This window comes from Oncorhynchus nerka, linkage group LG9a, assembly GCF_034236695.1.
Source record: "Oncorhynchus nerka isolate Pitt River linkage group LG9a, Oner_Uvic_2.0, whole genome shotgun sequence".
NCBI classification, from domain to species: Eukaryota; Metazoa; Chordata; class Actinopteri; order Salmoniformes; family Salmonidae; genus Oncorhynchus; species Oncorhynchus nerka.
The window spans coordinates 62,224,303-62,246,051 of NC_088404.1; the positions used below are offsets into that span (position 1 = coordinate 62,224,303).

Consider the following 21,749-nt stretch of genomic DNA (forward strand, 5'->3'; position numbering starts at 1 on the left):
ATGAGTCATCTGTAAGTTATATTGTTCAATATTCAATGGAGGAGGCTATTTAATATTCATTTAAAAGGCTAAAAATGGATGTAGCAACTGCAGTGAGATTATGGTAACTGGCCTACAGAAACAGTAGCTTAGTGCCAGATCTGTTTGTGCTGTCTTGCCAACTCCCATGCTAATTGTTTGTCGTGAAAATAACCATAGCAGTTGGCAAAACCACACAAACAGATTTTGGACCAGGGTATATGGAAGAAACAGCACAATGTGACATAACCCACTGGGCACACACTGGTTGAATCAATGTTGTTTCCACGTCATTTCACCTAAATTACATTGAGCCAACGTGGACTAGATATTGAATTGACGTATGGGCCCAGTGGGAATTGTTATAATTCCTCAGTGGAATTGATAGCCTGAGCTGTCCTCATTGGCTGTCATTGGTTGGAAATTGCTCAATCACAACCTTTGACTGGTTTCAGCCACTCACCTGTCGTAGCATTTGCCGTGGAGGAGGGACTTGGCGTAGCTGTCTAATGATTTCACCGGGTTGTCGGTCTCGTATTTCTGTTCTGAGTCGTCGAGGGTTACGAAGAAGGCAGCCTTCTCAATGGCATCCAGTGACTGCTTGTTCTTGCCACTTCTGAAGTAGGTTTCACGTGCTTTAGCCCATGGTGTCCTGGTGAGCAGGGTTAGAGGTCAAATAGGAGTAGTGGAGTGGACATTAGAGGTTGATTCAGAAGTGAAGAATCCTGTACTGTCTTGTCCTGTCAATTTTTTTCCTATACTGTCCTGATACCACAATAGTTCTATAAACCCGGAACTTTCCTGTCCCGTCCTGATAACAATCATGCCCATCCCAAGCTCACTTTTACGATCAGAAATAACTTCCTCCATTAGCTGCTCATCTATCTGTCCCCCGCTCTGCGTGAGTAGCCATCATCAATACCAGAATATATACAGTACATGGTAGCCATAGCAACTGCTCCGTTTGGCAGTTGTCTGCAGCTCACGTACAACTGATAACTTCCATAATACAAGATTTTGGCCCTCAGCAAGATTAAATGGTCGGATGTCTTTGGCGAACCTATCCTTAACTCTTCAACTCAGATGGCATGGGTTTTATTAAATATGAGAACAATTGGGCTTGACCGATAAGGTAGTTAGTAGAGCTATGCCACTTCAAGCCGCTTGTCCCTCTCTCCAGTTGGTGCCATGTACTCGGTTCCTGTTGTCAAAGAAAATTCTACCAGTGTTCTCACTCACTACCTATCGTTGAAAAACACAGATTAAACTGTTTTCCAAAATGTTGTTGCCCCGTCAAGAGACTTACTACTTACCCAAATTTGTCACATGGATTTAGACCCCTTAATTTTCTCCAAATTTTGTTACGTTACAGCCATATTCTTGAATATGAATTTACCACAGGTGGACTGCAATCAAGTTGTAAAAACATTTTTTTTTAAGTTGTAGAAACGTCTCAAGGATGTTCAATGGAAACAGGATGCACCGAGCTCAATTTGGAGTCTCGTAGCAAAGGGTGTGAATTCTTATGTATTTAGGTTTATATTTGCAAACTTCTAAAAACCTGTTTTCACTTTGTCATTATAGGGTATTGTGTGCAGATTGAAGATTTGTTTTAATACATTTAAGAATAAGACTGTAACATAACTAAATGTGGAAAAAGTCAAGGGATCTGAATACTTTCCGAATGCACATTATACAGTGTAGATAATGTACAGTGCCTTCAGAAAGGATTCACACCCCTTGAACTTTTCCCCTTTGTTGTGTCAACTGAGTTCGTCAATGATCTACACAAAATACTCTTTTGTCAAAGTGGAAGAACATTTCTAACATTTGTAAAAAATATTTTTTTTAAAATAAAAAAATAAAACACTAATATATCTTGATTAAATAAGTACTCAACCCCCTGAGTTAGAATCACCTTTGGCAGCGATCACAGCTGTCAGTCTTTCTGGGTAATTCTTTGAGAGCTTTGCACACCTGGATTGTACAATATTTGCACAATATTATTTAAAAATTCTTCAGGCTACAGATGGTTGTTGATCATTGCGAGAAAGCCATTTTCAAGTCTTGCCGTAGAATTTCAAGCCAATTTACAGACCAGTCAGAAGTTTGGAAACACCTACTCATTCAATGGTTTTCCTTTATTTTTACTATTTTCTTCATTGTAGAATAATAGTGAAGACCTCAAAACTATGAAATAACACATATGGAATTATGTAGTAACCAAAAAAGTGTTAAACAAATTGAAATATATTTGAGATTTTAGATTCTTCAGTAGCCACCCTTTGCCTTGATGACAGCCTTGCACACTCACTTATGCAGCTCAACTACACCATACATTTAAAAAAAATCAGCGACCAATCCAAACTCCTCTCTTGGCATGTCCAGCCCACTCAATATCTCAGCCAATCATGGCTAGTGGGAAGGTTGCTACTTTTTCTGAGGCTTAACCAACAAGGCTGGCAATTTAACAATTGTATTTGTATTTACAGATGGCATACAAGTTTGTTATTAAGGCACATGAAAGTTCACATGTTCAAAAAGGCAATTCTGCCAAAAAACGCATTTTGATAAAAAAATATTTTTTATGTTCAAATGGCTCTTCTGTGAAGTCCTTACTTGCGACACATGCCTAGTTTCCTGAATCGCATCACATATGTTTTATTAAATAGTTTTGATGTCTTCACTATTATTCTACAATGTGGAAAATTGTAAAAATAAAGAAAAACCCTGGAATGAGTAGGTGTGTCCAAACTTTTGAATGGTACTGTGTATGGGTCAAGCTACATTTTCAGATATGACATGTTTCAAATTTTGTCAGAAAGTTGTTTTCATTGCAAGTTAAAGCATACTGTTCACTAGCTATCGAACGTTAGCTTACTGTCTCGCTAGCTAATGTGATTATGGCCATCTATTTTATTTTTGAACATGTGCATGCCTAGACAATAGTGACCCATCCTCTTAGCTACAGTAGATTTGGCTGGGGGGTGGTTACAGCATTTCTTTCACATGACCCATCAATTTAGACAAGTGTGTCTGGGTAAGCATCATCCGATAATTATAAAATATTTATACAATATATTTTTTTCTGGACACATTCTATTTTTGATATTGCTACTATGCAGATAACAAATTCACTCTACCGTTTACACCTTCTTTATCCTGTACATGTGACAAATAAAAATAGATTTTATTGGATATAGCATGTGTTTAACAGAGACGGTAATGTGAAGAACAACATGACCTGCATCAAAGTCAGATTAGGATGTTGTAAGGGAGTGCGTAACTAACGGAAGGGAAGTCGGGCGCAGGAGAGCAAAACTGGGTAATCAACGGAGCAGTTTTATTCATAAAACCACCGGAAACCAGAACAACAAACAAATGGGTACAAAACCCGTCGCGCACCAGAGAAAACGTGCACATGCACTTACAATAAACAATTCCGCACAAAGACATGGGGGGAACAGAGGGTTAAATACACCACATGTAGTGAGGGAATTTAGACCAGGTGTGTGGGAAGACAAGACAAAACAAAAGGAAAAGTGGATCGATGATGGCTAGAAGACCGGCAACAAGGAGAGGAAAAGAGTTTGGCGGAAGTCGTGACAGATGAAGGCCAAGGACTAAATAAAGTCTATTTTTACACCTACTTTTTTCTACTACTTTCACCACTTTTAGTCTTGAAATCTTTGGTTGTTCACTACACTACCTTACTCACACATGGCCTCACATGTGAATCTTTAAAGAGATGGGTGGGGATATGGCTTAAGAGGGTGTGTACAATGCTGAATGGGCATAGACCAGTGGTTCCCAAACTTTTTATAGTCCCGTACTTCTTCAAACATTCAACCTCCAGCTGCGTACCCCCTCTAGCATCAGGGTCAGCGCACTCTCAAATGTTGATTTTTACAGTCATTGTAAGCCTGCCACACACACAATATACAAAACATATATTATGAGTGTGAGATTTTGTCACAACCCGGCTCGTGGGAAGTGACAAAGAGCTCTTATAGGACCAGCGCACAAATAATAATATAATAATAATCAATATGTTTGCTTTTTATTTAACCATCTTAAATATAAAACCTTATTTGTTAATCGAAAATTGTGAATAACTCACTACAGGTTAATGAGAAGGGTGTGCTTGAAAGGATGCACATAACTCTGCAATGCTGGGTTGTACTGGAGAGAGTCTTAGTCTTAAATAATTTCCCACACACAGTCTGTGCCTGTATTTAGCTTTCATGCTAGTGAGGGCTGAGAATCCACTCTCACATAGGTACGTGGTTGCAAAGGGCATCAGTGTCTTAACATTGCGATTTGCCAAGGCAGGATACTCTGAGTGCAGCCCAATCCAGAAATCTGGAAGTGGCTTCTTGATTAAATTCAATTTTCACAGAACAACTTGTTGCAATTTCGATGAGGCTCTCTTGTTCAGATATCGGTAAGTGGACTGGAGGCAGGGCATGAAAGGGATAACAAATCCAAGTCCGTAAGCTTGAGTTAATTTGCACACAAATTTGCACACAAATCATACACTGACAGAAAGACCTGTGTGTTGTCCTTGTTAATGCAGACAGAGAAGAGTTCCAACTTCTTAGTCATAACCTCAATGTTGTCCCGCACATTGAATATAGTTGTGGAGAGTCCCTGTAATCCTAGATTCAGATCATTCTGGTGAGAATAAACATCACCCAGATAGGCCAGTCGTGTGAGAAACTCGTCATTATGCAAGATGTCAGACAAGTGAAAATGATGGTCAGTAAAGAAAACTTTAAGCTTTTCTATCAATTAAAAAAAACATGTCAATACTTTACCCCTTGATAACCAGCGCACTTCTGTATGTTGTAAAAGCGTTACATCGTGCAGAAAATACACGAGAGTTCAGGGTGCCTTGCTTTAACAAAGTTAACCATTTTCACTGTATTGTCCAAAATGTCTTTCAAGCTGTCAGGCATTCCCTTGGTAGCAAGAGCCTCTCGGTGGACGCTGCAGTGTACCCAAGTGGCGTTGGGAGCAACTGCTTGCACGCGCGTTACCACTCTACTATGTCTCACTGTCATGGCTTTTGCGCCATCAGTACAGATACCAACACACCTTGACCACCAAAGTCCATTTGATGTCACAAAGCTGTCCAATACTTTAAAAATATCCTCTCCTGTTGTTCTGGTTTGCAGAAGAGGATGTCTTTCTTAATTGACCCCCCATAAATGTAACAGACCAGGAGCTGCCATGTCTGTTGACTCATCCAGCTGTAAAGCATAGAATTCACTGGCTTGTATGCGAAGCAGTAATTGTTTCAAAACATCTCCTGCCATGTCACTGATGCGTCGTGAAACAGTGTTGTTTGAAGTCATTGTCTGTATAGTTTTTTTTGCCTTTTCCCTCAGCATTGTCCCAGCCATATCCGCGCACCAGGAAGAATGAAGTCCTCCACAATAGTATTGGGCTTGTCTGTCCTAGCCACTCGGTCGCTCACCATATAAGACTCTTCTAGCCCCTTCTTATTAAATGGTATCTGTTGCTTTTACACATGTCTTACTACTTGAATGGTGTCTTAATTTTCGCTCAAAAAATCCCGTGGCTTATTTTTCAAATTGGCATGCTTTGTTTCTAAATGTCCGCGCAAGAGTGAAGGTTTCATCAAATTGTTTTTTTCACATATAACACACTGTGGCTGAGGAAAGGCACTACTCCCAATATAAGTGAACCCCAAATCAATGTAGTTCTCATCATATTTGCGCCTCTTCGACGGTCCAACAACGTCCCTGTCTGTTGTTTGGTGCTTTCCCAGGTAATGGGGCAGTAGCTCTTCGGCTGCATCAGATTCACAACTGTCAGTGTCTATGCTAGCTGGGCTAACAACAAATGTAGAATTACTGATGCTAGCATTGGTTGTGCTCGTGGAAGCAGAACAACTTGTGTCGCCGACAGGTGCAGGTTTAGTACTGCTAGTAGTAGCAGTACTACCAGTAGAGCTGGTATGTGTCTCTATGGACGCATGCCTTACTTTTCTTTTACCATTTATCAATTTTCGAGCAAACGGAATGAGCAGCAGACACGTTCGGCTACATACGGACCATTAGTGGAATTCCCACGAGAGAGTAACGGTTAATTTGATTGGATGTTAATTATTTGACTAGGCTACCTGTATTTGATATTGTTCTGTTTCGCTGAACACTAGATAGATTCATTTTATTTTTGGCAGTGAAATGAGGTTACTCAGACGAGAAAAAACTCACCCAAATGTATGGCGCCATTGGAAAAAATAAATGGACTGTTTGAAAAACGTGAAAAAAAAATAAAACAAAGAAAAAAATGTATATGAATTAAAAAAAAAATGTGAATCACATTTGTATTTGGCGTACCCCCGATGGTATTGCGCATACCCCAGTTTGGGAATGCAAAACATTCAGTCTGTACTTTTTTCCAATGTAAAAAAAAACACCATGTTGCTACATTAGACCGAATTGAGGTGGTGGGTCACATATTAACCCTACACACAGTTACATTCTTTTTATGAAATGCTCCACACATTACATCTTTGTGCATTACTGACAAGGGTCATGATAATTTGGTACCCAACGAAAAACAATGGACTGAAAAAGGGAGGGACTACTTAAACAGGTCCAATAACAAACAAAACGTAAACATTTCGACTGTGACTTTTCCTTTGCATGCCGTAAAATGGAAACTTAATACTGACAGCAATTTCTACTGGTACAATTAGTGGTCCCTTGTCATGCACACAAACGTAGTGTGATAGCAGGTCGGGTCAGTTCAATATTCACCAGGGGAATTAGCTACAAAGGCATCCGGCTCGTGGTCAAACTGCTCTGAACTTGAATTCACAAACAAGCAACAGTACTTAATCGTCCCATGTCAGGGCAAAATAAATGTAAAATAAATGCATAGGAGCTACATTGGGGTATCAGGAAAACAGTAGTTTTTTAAAACTGCTACACTGGCATAAGTTACGTGTCTAGCGTAGCAAGCCAGTGAGTATGACCCAGCTGCCGTAATGACATCGCTTCCTGTCAGAAGCCCCACCCACCTCTCCCCTGCAGTGAGCGCAGCCAGGTACTCCTCCCCTTCCTGGGGCTCGCTCTTATCAGCCAGGATCCTCTCCATCTGCTGCTCGATCTCCCGCGGCAACAGCAGGCGCCCATCGTAGAACACCCACACCTTGAAGAAGCGCCCCTTGTTGAAAACGGCGATGTGCTTGCTCTCGTCCACATGCTGAATAGTGTCTGGACATACTCAAAGGAGGGAGGGAAAGAGGGAAGAGAGGAAAGTGGGAGAGGGTGCAAGGATAGGCAGAACAGCTAATTTATGAGTTTCCGAAACAAAATTCCCTTCCCAGCGGGTAAAGCTGATTGAAATGACGTCATTACAACAAGTTTACAACAAAGTAACTGGTTGTTATCTGGTTGTAATAACGTAATGATTTTTTGGGTTCCTTGTATGTATATTTTTTGGGTTCCTTGTACGTAAACAATGTACTGTAAACGCTGGTTCTAGTCAGAGATAATTGAATGATAATTAGGATGGCTGTGCTGGCATAGCTCTGTGATCTCAGAGGGAAGGGGGGAGGAGGGTAAAGAGAGACAGGCATTTCACAGAGCTTTATCTGCTTAAGACTTAAACTTATAATAATCCTATAAAGATGTATAGGGAGTTTGTAGGTGGTGAATTTTGTGGAATTGGACAATATTGATAAGACAATTTAAGTATGTGTCAAAATATCCACAACAAAAGCAAAAACAATATTGGTGGTAGTCCCATTCTGTGAAATACCAAAACACCATAAGTATCATGCAGGAGGGTCGATAACCATAGTCATCTACATTGTGAGATACAGTTTTTCTTATTCAAGTGAGCATCTATCCACTTTTCAAAGGATATTCATCTTGAATAAGAAAAAGTCAAGGGGACTGGTTTGTTCGATCCACAAACTAAAGCAGTGTGACTAGGGAGTGTGGGGATGGAATGGGGGTAATGGTTTTGGGTGCGAGTCCAAACGATTGTTTGTGGAGTAACACACATAAATAATACATCTTCTATTTTTGAAGAAAGGTGTGAAGACATGGCGGTGTTCAGTGCTTTCAAACAAGCGTTTGCCCAGTTAGGGGAATGGAGAAAGGGCAAAGGGGTCTACGGGATGCCAGGGACACTTTTCCATGGAGCTTTGTTCCCGAAAACAACAACCTCGCTCCCAGGTAACAATCTAGGCTATCTGCTTCGTTTAATTGCACCTTGAGTAATTTTATCTTTACTTGGGTGTTTATGGATTGGATGTAGGCTGAGTGCTAGGCTTTCTGCATTATACAACATTATCTCATTGCTTAGCCAAACAACTACAAAAAAACGACTAAACACTACTAAAATACTACTGTACTAATATACTACAAAATGTTATTAAAACACTACTTAAATACTGTTTTGGAAGACAATGGAAAAGGAGATGGAGACCGTAACAGACTTGCACCCATGGCAAATGTACCTCTGTTTTAAAATATATCCATATTGACATTGGGTGGTTAGAGAGTTGGACTAGCAACCGAAAGGTTGCAAGTTCATATCCCCGAGCTGACAAGGTACAAATCTGTTGTTCTGCCCCTGAACAGGCAGTTAACCCACTGTTCCTAGGATGTCATTGAAAATAAGAATTTGTTCTTTAACTGACTTGCCTAGTTAAATAAAGGTAAAATAAAAATGGTTTTCAATTATGGTGATCCACGACTGACATTTTGTGACATTTCTGCTTTTATCATATTTTTGTCATATTTTGGGAATTTAATTTCTTCAGGAGTTTCCTCTGTTCATCTCTACAGAGCCGCACACATTCACTGTGTCATACATTACATTATATTACACTATATTTACTAATGAAATATTATACATAATTGCAACATCTAGACTATGAGCATGCAGATTTCCTCTAAAGCATGATTGGTTTGTTAATTGAGCACTCCAAACGAGTTAGAGAGATATCGTCATCAGTCCATCAACTAAAACAACTCAGAAAGTTAGTACATTGATAGATTACTTATGCCGGATATTAGGTTTGTTTCTTAAGATGGGTCATATCTAATTTATAAATGTATCTCCCATTAAAAACTGGGTTTGAAATGTTCTTTTACAATCTTCGTATCTGAATTCACTCACTGTGATTTTCTCTGGAAAAGAGTGACTGCTATTTGACTGCAATTGAAAGTGACTCATTACTGAGATTCATGGGGTGACAGATGTCCATCGTGTTCATTTGGCACCAAATGGAGGAAAAGGAATTGAAACAGGGAGCGACTACCTGGACTCATTTTCATCTTCTGTTGCAAAACATTTTTTTTCTTCTTTTTTTTTCTCCTTTGTGGGCACGATCCAAACAGAGACTAGGTCAGTGAGTGTGTTTTTTCCTTATTGGACTCTGAACATTTAGGGGAAAACCCAGTTTATCGCACATGACTTGAAGCTCATTTCCTTAAAGCTGTCCAATGTGACCTTAGCCTTTGATTATTTGTTCATCTCCAAGATGGCAAAGACTTAAAGAGATAGTTCACCCAAAATTACAACTGACATGAAACACGAAAACTGCTAATACAGGGCTCCAGATATTTTCCCCAGGTGCCACTGGTGCCACAAATGTTTTCTGCCCATGATTTGGTGGCACTCCAACAGAAAAGACTTGAGTCATCATCTCCTTCCATGATTCCAGAAGATACAGGATAATAGTGATGATAAAGCTATTGTAGCATTGATCACATATTATTGTATAATAATATGCTGTATTATGCTGCCATACATCTAAAGCCTTTATTAAACGTATATTTGTATGTAAATGTTATTTTAAAGTAATTCACAACGCTTTATTAAGAAGTGTAGCAGACTACTGAGATGGTGTTCAAAAATAACATGTCCAAGCAGGAATGCATGATTGAAAATATTTTGATATGCAACCTAATCCAGTGATTGGCATGAATTTTGGGTTGCCAATGAGACCATTTTTGTTCTATTTTGCTGACATGATGGGACTTCAGAATTGACCGAATTTGCCTTCATCTTTATGTGTACTTATATAGGCTAGGGGTGTGAATGTTAAAGGAAATTGAATCCTTAACATTAAGAAAAAAATGCCTCACCAAAAAATCCCTAACTGTTTTATTTCCTCTTCAAAATTAAAATCACAATGCAGTTATCACAAAACTAGCATTAACAGGTCCCATCATAAATGCAACAATGATGCAACAATGCTGTAATGTTAGTAAGAGGGGATATGACTCTTTCAAATGATTTCCCATGGATATAAAGCGCTCCGCACTTCATCGTAGTTAACATATACCAGCATATGGTGTGTATTCCTTTGCCCTGTGTTTGATTTGTGAGCTTAAACTTGGTGGGCAGGCTTTTGTTAATCATGAAACAAAGTAGGCCCCTAGACTAATGAATACGCAATTTAATCAACCATTTTGATTAAGCTGTCCTGAATTTCTAAGGAATGTAGCTTGTCTACAGTTTTGTTTGTGTATTCTATCATTTAGACTTTTTCATAGGCAATCATTTCAGCACGAGGGTGTGTAGGGAGCGGTTGGAACGAAATTGAGTGAGAGACTTATAACAAAGAACGACATTGAGTGAGAGACGTGTAACGGAGGGAAAAGAGAATGTAGGGAGAAGAACTGATCACTTGGCTAGGTACATTTTTTGTTACGAGTTGATTAATGCACATAAAAAATGGAAGCAACACCAGAGTCAACAGGAATTAACGGTTGTCTTCGGGACAAAATGTCACCTACCCAAAGCAGATTCCAGATGCCGCCTACTTTATGACTGCGGTAGAACTTCATTGCCCCCCAGCGCTCACACCACACAATAGGATTTTAAGTGAATTTTATTTTATGCATTTTATTTTCTTATAATTTTAAAGGAAAACCAATTAAAACATTGCTGTCTAAACGTTAAGAAAGTTTAAATAAAATTGGTGGGTGCTTATATTTGTCCTGTTACACATTTGTACAAGTGTGTAATGGAAATGTGTTCCTTGCATATCCCAACCCCTTACATATCCCAGACACCCACGGAGAGTGGGGTCAAGGCCAGGGTCACCATTTTCCAGCTCTCTTGGTGCAATTGGGGTTAATTGCCTGCATTTATTTAGATCGTTTAAATAACCTACACCATGTTATTTCAAGTTATCCATTTGGAGCTCAATAGCACGTTGTAAAATAACTAGGCAATTGAAGGCATCTATGTTTTCATGTTAACTTTGATTGTGTTCAATGAAAATTATACTGTAGACCTTTCAAACGTTTTATGCAACATTACCGGCAAGTGCCTACTCTAAGTTGTTGAAAAATATCGTTATATTATAAAAATCACGCTTTTTAACAACCTTCATAATTGGTTAAAAAAAATGTTATGCATGCCAACACATTAGGCAAAATGATCGTGTCGGATCAAAAGTTTTACCATTGCAACATTATACAGTACGCTCAGTCATATTCACTGTGGTTGTTGGAAGCACGCAATAGAGTTCCCAGCTGGCTATGCCTCATCGCGATTGGTTATTGCTATCATTTGCCCCTGAAAAACATGGACAAAGGCTCCAAAAACACCCAAATACGTCCTTTTAGAAACGGCATGTCTAGTGTTGCAGTACAGTGATGGAAGTCTTTAGATGTTCTATAACGGTCGGTTAGCGCTAAACCCAACGCCGCTCGTAGAAGAATAAAGGTAGGGCACATGAAATTGTGTCATTCTGAACTTCATCCGCAATGTTATATTCAATTTTGGTGCAACTCGAGCGATACCTCTACATCCATTCTACAGGAAACTACCAAAATAAAGGAAGCACTTGAGTAAATAAAGGATACTGAGTATATTGAAAGCATGGGGTGCTTCCACACAGGAAGTTCCAGACACTTACAGAATCTATACCAAGGCGCATTAAAGCAGTTCTCGCGGCTCGTGATGGCCCAACACACAATAACACAGTAGCGGTGCATGGGTAAAAATCACCAGGGAAGCCAAGCCAGAAAAAAAAGCCATATTACAACATATGTGTTGTGATAATAACATTGTTTCCGCTATAACCTCTTAGTTCATATGCGTTGACATATATGATATATAGACCTAAAACCGAAACAATAAGAAGACACAGTGGCAGAATAAATTCAACCACACCTTTGTTACATCACATAACCAGAGAGCGACATCTGTCAGGTGAAGTCCACAAAATATATTGCATGTAACAAACAATAACATGACCTACAGCGTGGTAAAGTAAGTTCATGTTTCCGACATTATCAAACTACTAAACAACTATTGATTTAGAACTACAGAGTTACCGCAAATTCGCTAAGAAAACAGGCGCTGCCTCCAATATTCCAACACCATTTCAACTTAAATATTTCAACATAATTTAAATCACCTATGCATAGTCTAATACAGTGACAAATAAAATATACCAAAAACTATTTAGTCCAATCAACATAGGCTAAATATGATGTGGATGTCCATGGTATTGATTTGTGTGTGTGTGTGTGTGTGTGCATGCGAGCAAGCAGGCAAGTAAGAAAGAGACACGCCAATGTCACCCTCTTTCATATTGCCTAAACGGTTTATTACTTTGTCATACAGTGCACGCTTTTACTGTTTAAAGGGTCCCACTTTAAATGGCGTGCATTTTATAAAGGCAATAATAAAGCCTTCATGAAGCCTTCATAAAGACTACATAAGTGTTACAAATCAGCTATAACCATATGGCATGCTCATGTTCATAAATGAGGCATAACTGTGTGACATAACCACCAATGTCAAATGTGACAAACCTTTGCTTTATAAAGTTTGGCATAAGCACCGCTTATGGGGCATTTATTTAACATTGGGACATGTTTTTAAACATAAAATGCCACTTAAATATGGTTATATATATGGATTATTGTTAATGATTCGACAATTATACTTAATATATCATGTTTATTGACACTTTTCTACTATTACCTGGAGTATTTTTTATCTTGAACATTTCCAAAATTCCTTGACCCAGAATTACTTTTCAAGGGTTGTTGGCGAGACGCTGGTCATGTAATGAGTTCGCAAGTCAAATGTCCACTTGTGCTCCCACTGGACAGCAAAAAACAAATAAGTTAGTAATTTAAATGAGTTTGTAGTAGTCAAATGTTGAGTTAGATGACATATTGTAGCTACCTCAATTATTATTTCAAATCATTTCAGTGACTTCACAGCAATAGCCAAAATTTGGCTAGCTAGCAGGCTCAGCTAAATACAAATTTGCCTAGATACAGCCACTTAGTCACGTCATGAGACTTGAGACATTTGTAAATAAAAGAGGAATAGAATAGAAATACCCTTATCCAGATGGTGTGACAAAGGCATTTCCTAACATACCTGCTAACTTTCTTTGTTGTTACTTTTAAGGTTGGAACCAACATGCAGTACCTCCAGCAGTAAGAGAGGCAAGAACCATTCGTCCGCCAGCTCAGTGTCAATCTACACTATTCACAGCCCTGTGTAATGTTCAATGTAATTGCATTGCTAGACTTTTTGAAACGTCATGTATTTGTATTGTTTAAAACATTTACAAATAAAAGGAAATGCATGGTTTAAACATTTAATTTAGCTGTAAGTGGCAAATCCCTAAGTGTTAATACATGTGTTTACATCATTAAGCCTTAATGTATGCGTTATAAATAACCAAAGGTGCCTGACGTTATAGTAAGTACAGCGTCATATGAAACAAGGCATTTATGTATGTGTTATAAATGACCAAAGGGGTCTGACTTTATATCGCATGACGCTGTACTTAATTTAGAGCCTTTATGGATGTGTTATGATTGACTGAAGGTGTCTCACTTCAAACTAAGTATTACAGGACACGACATAAAGTGTCAATACATATTGTAAACTGTATGAAGCTTTTATAAGCTGAACATAATTTATTAAAGCAGGCCCGTTTGTTGTCTTAGGCTACTTGGCTAAAATGCTTGCTCGCTAGCCTAACTTCCTTTCATTGGCAACGATGCGCCAGGCCAGCTAGTTAAATTAACATTAGCCTACTACATCTAGCTACATTTTGAACTTCCATCCTTTCAGGCCAGGTGTACAACGTATGCATTTATGGTTGGATCAGAATCTCTGTTATAATCGATGGCCAGTAAGGAGAATGAAGTAACAAAATCTGGATCTCCATCCATGACTAATTTAGGAAAGGGACCATTTTAGTTAGGTTGCTAGCCACAGGAAGACAACGACACAACGAGAAGCAACAATTCAAGTTTTCTGTCAATGATGTTTGGCTTCTGATGTGATTGGTGTGAAATCCAAACTGGCTTCCATTGACACTTTTTTTTTTTTTATCAAGGGAGATGCTCACTGGCTTCCTTTGTATTCAATGCTATGTGCAGCAACAGTGTCATACTCTTTTTGACCAGAAAGCATCAGATAGATGGGCCACACATTCTGAGACAGAGGGGCGCTGTTTTGTTTGCTCGGATGCTTTTCTCCATTGAGATACATTCAGTCTTATGAAACACAGAGACCCCCCCCAAAAGATTAAACACATGCCACTGCTATTACGAGACTTTATGTTGATGTTTCCGTTATTTTGGCAGTTACTTGTATAGAGTCAGCTGGATAGAGTCACACAAAAGAGAATAACGTAGCGGGTGAAGTTCAGAATGACACAATTTCATGTGTACAACCAATCTAAAGATCTGCACCTCTATACTGAGAGCTTTTCCGTATAGTTTGTATAATGTGGGTGTTTTTGGAGCCTTTGCTCATGTTTTCTCAGGGGCCCCTTACTACTCAATGAGGAAGTGATATGCCATTTGTGGTAAGTGAAATCCCCAAAAAGGTGTCTGGACCCTTCTCCTTTAACAACATCCTAAAACTTACTCTGCGCTTGGAGTTTCTTCTTCTTCTGAAAACATATTTTAACAGGATTCCTATGACCTTTTCTCAGACGCTTTGTGGATACAGCCCCTGTACTGACTGATTACTATCATGCTATCTATCAATGATAACTTTTCATGAGTGATGGCTACAGTTACCAATCACAGTCCTAGCAGAGTGCAACGTGCAGGGCCAATTTTACCACCATAACTCACACACTGCTAGGAGGCTATTCACATGCACAGAATACTTCCCCATATAAATTAAAAGTAGCATGCAGCATTATTATTAATTAAACATCCGATTAATCTAAATTAAAAGGTGCAAAAATGTGAGGAGTAGAAGTAAGAATAGGAGTAGTATTGGGAGTGGGAGATGCAGCAACACACAAGACTCTACCTGTGTCTACACCTGGGACACGACTGGTGTTGAACATACGCTCGTATTGGGACGAGCACATGGGAATAGTGTTTAGGAGCATGAGCTGAAAAGCAAAAAGGGGGAGAGTCAACAAACAGAGAGAGATGGCACTACCAAACTAAACGAAAACCCCACAGATAACAGAGGGACCTATGAGAGGAGGATGATGAGAAGGAGGGATGGGCTGATGAGCCAGACGAGAAGTGGCAGCAGGAAGGGTTTTGGAGGGCTGCTAGGCTTGAAGGCGTGAACGGGGAGTTTAGAAATCAGCGGCCCCACTATCTGTTTCACCAGCACAACCCAAAGGAGTTTGTTGTCAACCCTAACATATTCCCTAGTACCACTTAAAATCGGGAGTGTTCATGCGGGTGGGCTTAATTTGTTGCCAATGCTGAATTTAGAATTTAGTTCACCAGTATGGAAATTAAGCACTTACATCACATCGCTCAAATGTGTATGGGCCTTCTGTCTGCTACAGTGACTTCAGGTCAAATAGTTTCAAATATAAGAGCCAATTAATGAGTGACACTGCATCATCATCTTTGAGAGGAGCCAATAAGAAGTATTCCTTCTACTCAGGGAGGTTGTGCTGGGTAAACACTGAGAACAGGGGTCAGGGGTTTTGTGTCCTGCGCCTGTTGCCATGGCGACAGCAGGCTGTGGGTCACCACAGGAGTCGGATGGCTGCAGTCAGTGCCCTCCTCTTACCTGTCTCCTGGCCGGGAATGCGGGTGGTGTTAAACATGCGCTCCCACTGGGCAGAGCACAGAGGAACCTTGTTCGCCAGCAAGTAAATCTAATGCGGCAGTGTCCAACAGTGGGAGGGAGGGACAGAACAGCAGAACAGAAACAAAACATTTACCCGGTGTGTTTGTGTGTGTGCATTCATATACATACATATATATACATAGATATACACAAATATACATTTGAAGCCGGAAGGTTACAAACACCTTAGCCAAATACATTTAGACTCAGTTTTTCATAATTTCTGACATTTTATACAAGTAAAAATTCCCTGTCTTAAGTCAGTAAGGATCACAACTTTATTTTAAGAATGTGAAATGTCAGAATAATAGTAGAGAGAATGATTTATTTCAGCTTTTACTTCTTCCATCACATTCTCAGTAGGTCAGAAGTTTACATACAGTCAATTAGGATTTGGAAGCATTGCCTTTAATTATTTAACGTGGGTCAAACATTTCAGGAAGCCTTCCACAAGCTTCGCACAATAAGTTGGGTGAATTTTGGCCCATTCCTCCAGACAGAGCTGGTGTAACAGTCAGGTTTTTAGGCCTCCTTGCTCACACACACTTTTTCAGTTCTGCCCACACATTTTCTATAGGATTGAGGTCAGGGCTTGTGATGGCCATTCCAGTACCTTGACTTTGTTGTCCTTAAGCCATTTTGTCACAACTTTGGAAGTATGCCTGGGGTCATTGTCCGTTTGGAAGACCCATTGGCGACCAAGCTTTAACTTTAACTAATGGATAGAGATGTTGCTTCAATATATCCACATAATTTTCCCAGCTCACGATGCCATCTATTTTGTGAAGTGCACCAGTCCCTCCTGCAGCAATGCACCCCACAACATGATGCTGCCAGCCCCGTGCTTCACGTTGGGATGGTGTTCTTCGGCTTGCAAGCCTCCCCTTTTTCCTCAAAACATAACGATGGTCATTATGGCCAAACAGTTCTATTTTTGTTTCATCAAACCAGAGGACATTTCTCCAAAAAGTATAATCTTTGTCCTCATGTGCAGTTGCAAACTGTAGTTTGGTTTTTTTATGGCAGTTTTGGAGCAGTGGCTTCTTCCTTGCTGTGTGGCCTTTCAGGTTATGTCGATATAGGACTCGTTTTACTGTGGATATAGATACTTTGTACCTGTTTCCTCCAACATCTCCACAAGGTCCTTTGTTGTTGTTCTGGGATTTATTTGCACTTTTTGCACCGGAGTACGTTCATCTCTAGGAGAAAGAAGGTGTCTCCTTCCTGAGCGGTATGACGGCTGCGTGGTCCCATGGTGTTTATACTTGCGTACTATTGTTTGTAACGATAAACGTGGTACCTACAGGTTCTTGGAAATCCCAAGGATGAACCAGAATTGTGGAGGTCTACAATTTCTTTCCTGAGGTCTTGGCTGATTTCTTTTGATTTTCCAATGATGTCAAGCAAAGAGGCACTGAGTTTGAAGGTAGGCCTTGAAATACATCCACAGGTACACCTCCAATTGACTCAAATGATAATAATAATAATCAATAAGCCTTTCAGAAGCTTCTTAAAGCCATGACATTATTTTCTGGAATTGTCCAAGCTGTTTAAAGGCACAGTCAACTTAGTGTTTGTAAACTTCTGACCCACTGGAATTGTGATACAGTGAATTATAAATGAAATAATCTGTCTGTAAACAATTGTTGGAAAAATTACTTGTGTAATTGTCACGTTCTGACCTTTATTTCCTTTGTTTTGTATTTATTTTAGTATGGTCAGGGCGTGAGTTGGGTGGGCAGTCTATGTTTGTTTTTCTATGTTTTGGGGTATTTCTATGTTTCCGCCTAGTATGGTTCTCAATCAGAGGCAGGTGTCATTAGTTGTCTCTGATTGAGAATCATACTTAGGTAGCCTGGGTTTCACTGTGTGTTTGTGGGTGATTGTTCCTGTCTCTGTGTTTGCACCAGATAGGACTGTTTTTGGTTTTCCACATTTATTGTTTGTTTAGTTATTTCATGTCTAGTTCCTTTATTAAAGAACATTAATAACCACCACGCTGCATTTTGGTCCGCTTCTCCTTCACCACAGGAAAACCCTTACAGTAATGCACGAGGTAGATGTCCTAACCGACTTGCCATAACTATAGTTTGATAACAAGAAACTTGTGGAGTGGTTGAAAAACTCGTTTTAATGACTCCAACCGAAGTGTATGTAAACTTCCGACTTCAACTGTACATACATACACACATATGTATATATATATAAATGCACACTGACACATTTAAACATACTACACACACATACAGTACCAGTCAACATTTGGACACACCTACTCATTCAAGGCTTTATCTACATTCTAGAATTATAGTGGAGACATCAAACTATGAAATAACACATATGGAATCATGTAGTAACCAAAAGAGTGTGTATGTATGTTTTATATTTGAGATTCTTCAAAGTAGCCACCCTTTGCCTTGACAAATTTGCACACTCTTGGCATTCTCTCAACCAGCTTCCTGAGGTAGTCACCTGGAATTTCTTTCCTTCTTAATATGCTTGAGCCAATCAGTTGTGTTGTGACAAGGTATGGGTTGTATACAAAAGATAGCCCTATTTGGTAAAAGACCATGTCCATATTATGGCATTAACAGCTCAAATAAGCAAAGAGAAACGACAGTCCATCATTACATTAAAACATGAAGGTCAGTCAATTCGGAAAATTTCAAGAACTTTTAAAGAGTTTCTTCAAGTGCAGTCACAAAAACCATCAAGCACTATGATGAAACTGGCTCTCATGAGGACCGCCACAGGAAAGGAAGACCCAGAGTTACCTCTGCTGCAGAGGATAAGTTCATTAGAGTTACCAGCCTCAGAAATTGCAGCTCAAATAAATGATTCACAGTGTTCAAGTAACAGACACATCTGAACATCAACTGTTCAGAAGAGACTGTGTGAATCAGGCCTTCATGGTCGAATTGCTGCAAAGAAACCACTACTAAAGGACACAAATAAGAAGAAGAGACTTGCTTGTGCCAAGAAACACGTGCAATGGACATTAGACCGATGGAAATCTGTCCTTTGGTCTTATGAGTCCAAATTTGAGATTTCTGGTTACAACCTCTGTGTCTTTATGAGACGGTAGGTGAACGGAGGATCTCTGCATGTGTGGTTCCCACCATGAAGCATGGAGGAGGGGGTGTGATGGTGCTTTGCTGGTGACACTGTTTGTGATGTATTTATAATTCAAGGCACACTTAAGCAGCATGGCTACCACAGCATTCTGCAGCCATCCCATCTGGTTTGCGCTTCGTGAGACCATCATTTGCTTTTCAACAGGACAACAGGACACCTCAAGGCTGTGTAAGGGCTATTTGACCAAGGAAAATGATGAAATGCTAGCAGTAAAATAGTAAAAATAAGAAAAACCCTTGAATGAGTAGGTGTGTCCAAACTTTTGACTGGTACTATGTACTGTATATTATATGTATATGTGTGTATGTTGTTGTAAAGTGAACGTGCATTGAAGCATCATGCACAGGTGTAACGAAAGAGGGAGGGACAGACAGGTAGTGGGATGAGGAGAGTCAAGAGGTGAAACAGTATTTTTCAGCATGTCATACAGTTGGCCTGCATTAAAAAACTGATCTCAGGTTGGAATGGGTGCTGGTCACTGCTGTTCGTGCAGTAGAACGAGCATAAAGCACAGTGTCACACACTGCACAGAAAGCCATTTACCTCACACCAGTACCAATTGCTTTGGCTTGGCTACATAATCAACTAGATTATGTATTACAAACATGCTTGGCATCAGTAGAATGAGGAAACATAAAAAGTCCTCAATCTTAGAACTAATCACTCACACCCACACACAGAAAAGGGGATGAAAAGAAGGAAGAGAGAGAGGGTAACTCACTGGTTTGAGCTGGGCTCGGTCCAGTTTCCTTCTGTACAGCATGATCGCATGGATGACATTGCCCGCCCTCGCCGCCTGGATATGAGAGGGGAACGCATAGAGGAAGTCCTGCAGAGAGGAAGAGAGGAGAGAGAGAGAGAGAGAGAGAGAGAGAGAGAGCGAGAGAGAAGGAAGGAATATAATCAAATTTAACACAATATAATCAACTCAGTTCCAGTCATTCGAAATTGTCAGAAAACGCTTGACGTAGCTACTTAACTCAAGGCCCAAGCCTAGACTCCTACTAACTACCCAGCAAACATTCCCTCATTGGCACGATGTGGGCCCAATGCAGGCTAAAATATTACCTGCTCACATTGGGCCGATGCGACTTTGCTCATTGGCTTCACATTCGCCACAATGACGGTGGCCAAATGGTAGCCTTTACTTCACCTGAAAAACACCACTCTGTGGATCGGCTTCTCTTATTGGGCCCATTTGGGTCCCAAAATTAGCTCATGGTATTGGCCCTATGTGTATTGCCCACCCTATGCCAATTTATTCATTTGATCTATTATTTCATAGGAATGTATTTATTTTTTATTTATTACAATTTAACTCAATGCATTATTTGTATAATTTTGTAGCCTTAAAGGTATTAAGCGAACGTGTTACATTGTATCAGAAAGACAAGTTGTTACTACCATACATATACTGAACAAAAGTATAAACGCAACATGTAAAGTGTTGGTCCCGTGTTTCATGAGCTGAAGTAAAAAATGGCTTATTTCTCTGAAATTGTGCGCAGAAATGTGTTTACATCCCTGTTAATGAGAATTTCTCCTTCTTCAAAATAATCCATCCACTTGACAGGTGTGGCATATCAAGAAGCTGATTAAACAGCATGATCATTACAAGGTTGTACCTTGTGCTGGGGACAATTACAGGTCACTCTAAAATGTGCAGTTTTGTCACACAATACAATGCCACAGATGTTTTGAGGGAGTGTGCAATTGGCATGCTGACTGCAGGAATGTCCACCAGAGCTGTTGCCAGAGAATTGAACATTAATTTCTCTACCATAAGCCGAGGCGTTTTAGAGAATTTGGCATTACATCCAACCAGCCTCACAACCGCAGACCACATGTAACCATGCAAGCCCAGGACCTCCACATCTGGCCTCTTCACTTGTGGGAACATCAGAGACCAGCCAACCGGACAGCTGATGAAACTGAGGAGTATTTCTGTCTGTAATAAAGCCTTTTGTTGGGAAAAACATATTCTGATTGGCTGGGCCTGGCTCCTCAGTGGGTGGGCCTGGCTCCCAAGTAGGAGAACCTATGCCTTCCCATGCCCACCCATGATATAATCCATAGATTAGGGCCTTATGAATTTATTTAAATTGACTGATTTCATTATATGAACTGTAATTCAGTAAAATCATTGGAATTGTTGCAATTGTTGTTCAAGAGAAACGCATGACACATTGACTTATTTAAGTATTTTAAAAGACTTCAGTGTAGAAGATCATCTTATTGTTCAAGAGAAACTCATGACACGTTGACTTATTTAAGTATTTTAAAAGACTTCGGTGTAGAAGATCATCTTGTGTAGAGGATGATCTTGTTTTAGGCATGACACAACATAGGAGAAACTGGAACGACACTCTCAGTAATGGTTGCACAAAATGAACTGTGCTCAAACCACACCCACAAATATTAAAATAGTGTGGTCTAGCCTGTTCTGGGCTTGGTTTGGGCTTGGTCAAATCAAATCAATTTATTGGTCACATACA

General features: G+C 39.8%; 1 protein-coding gene across 1 annotated transcript in view; it reads right to left on the reverse strand.

Moving 5' to 3' along the window:
• Positions 1-21,749, reverse strand: part of cpt1ab (carnitine palmitoyltransferase 1Ab (liver)) — a 74,403-nt gene that overhangs the window by 9,375 nt on the left and 43,279 nt on the right. The window contains 4 exon segments of the mRNA XM_029668819.2: positions 482-670; positions 7,073-7,268; positions 15,331-15,415; positions 19,976-20,083. Of these exon segments, the coding sequence (XP_029524679.2) occupies positions 482-670; positions 7,073-7,268; positions 15,331-15,415; positions 19,976-20,083 (578 nt within the window).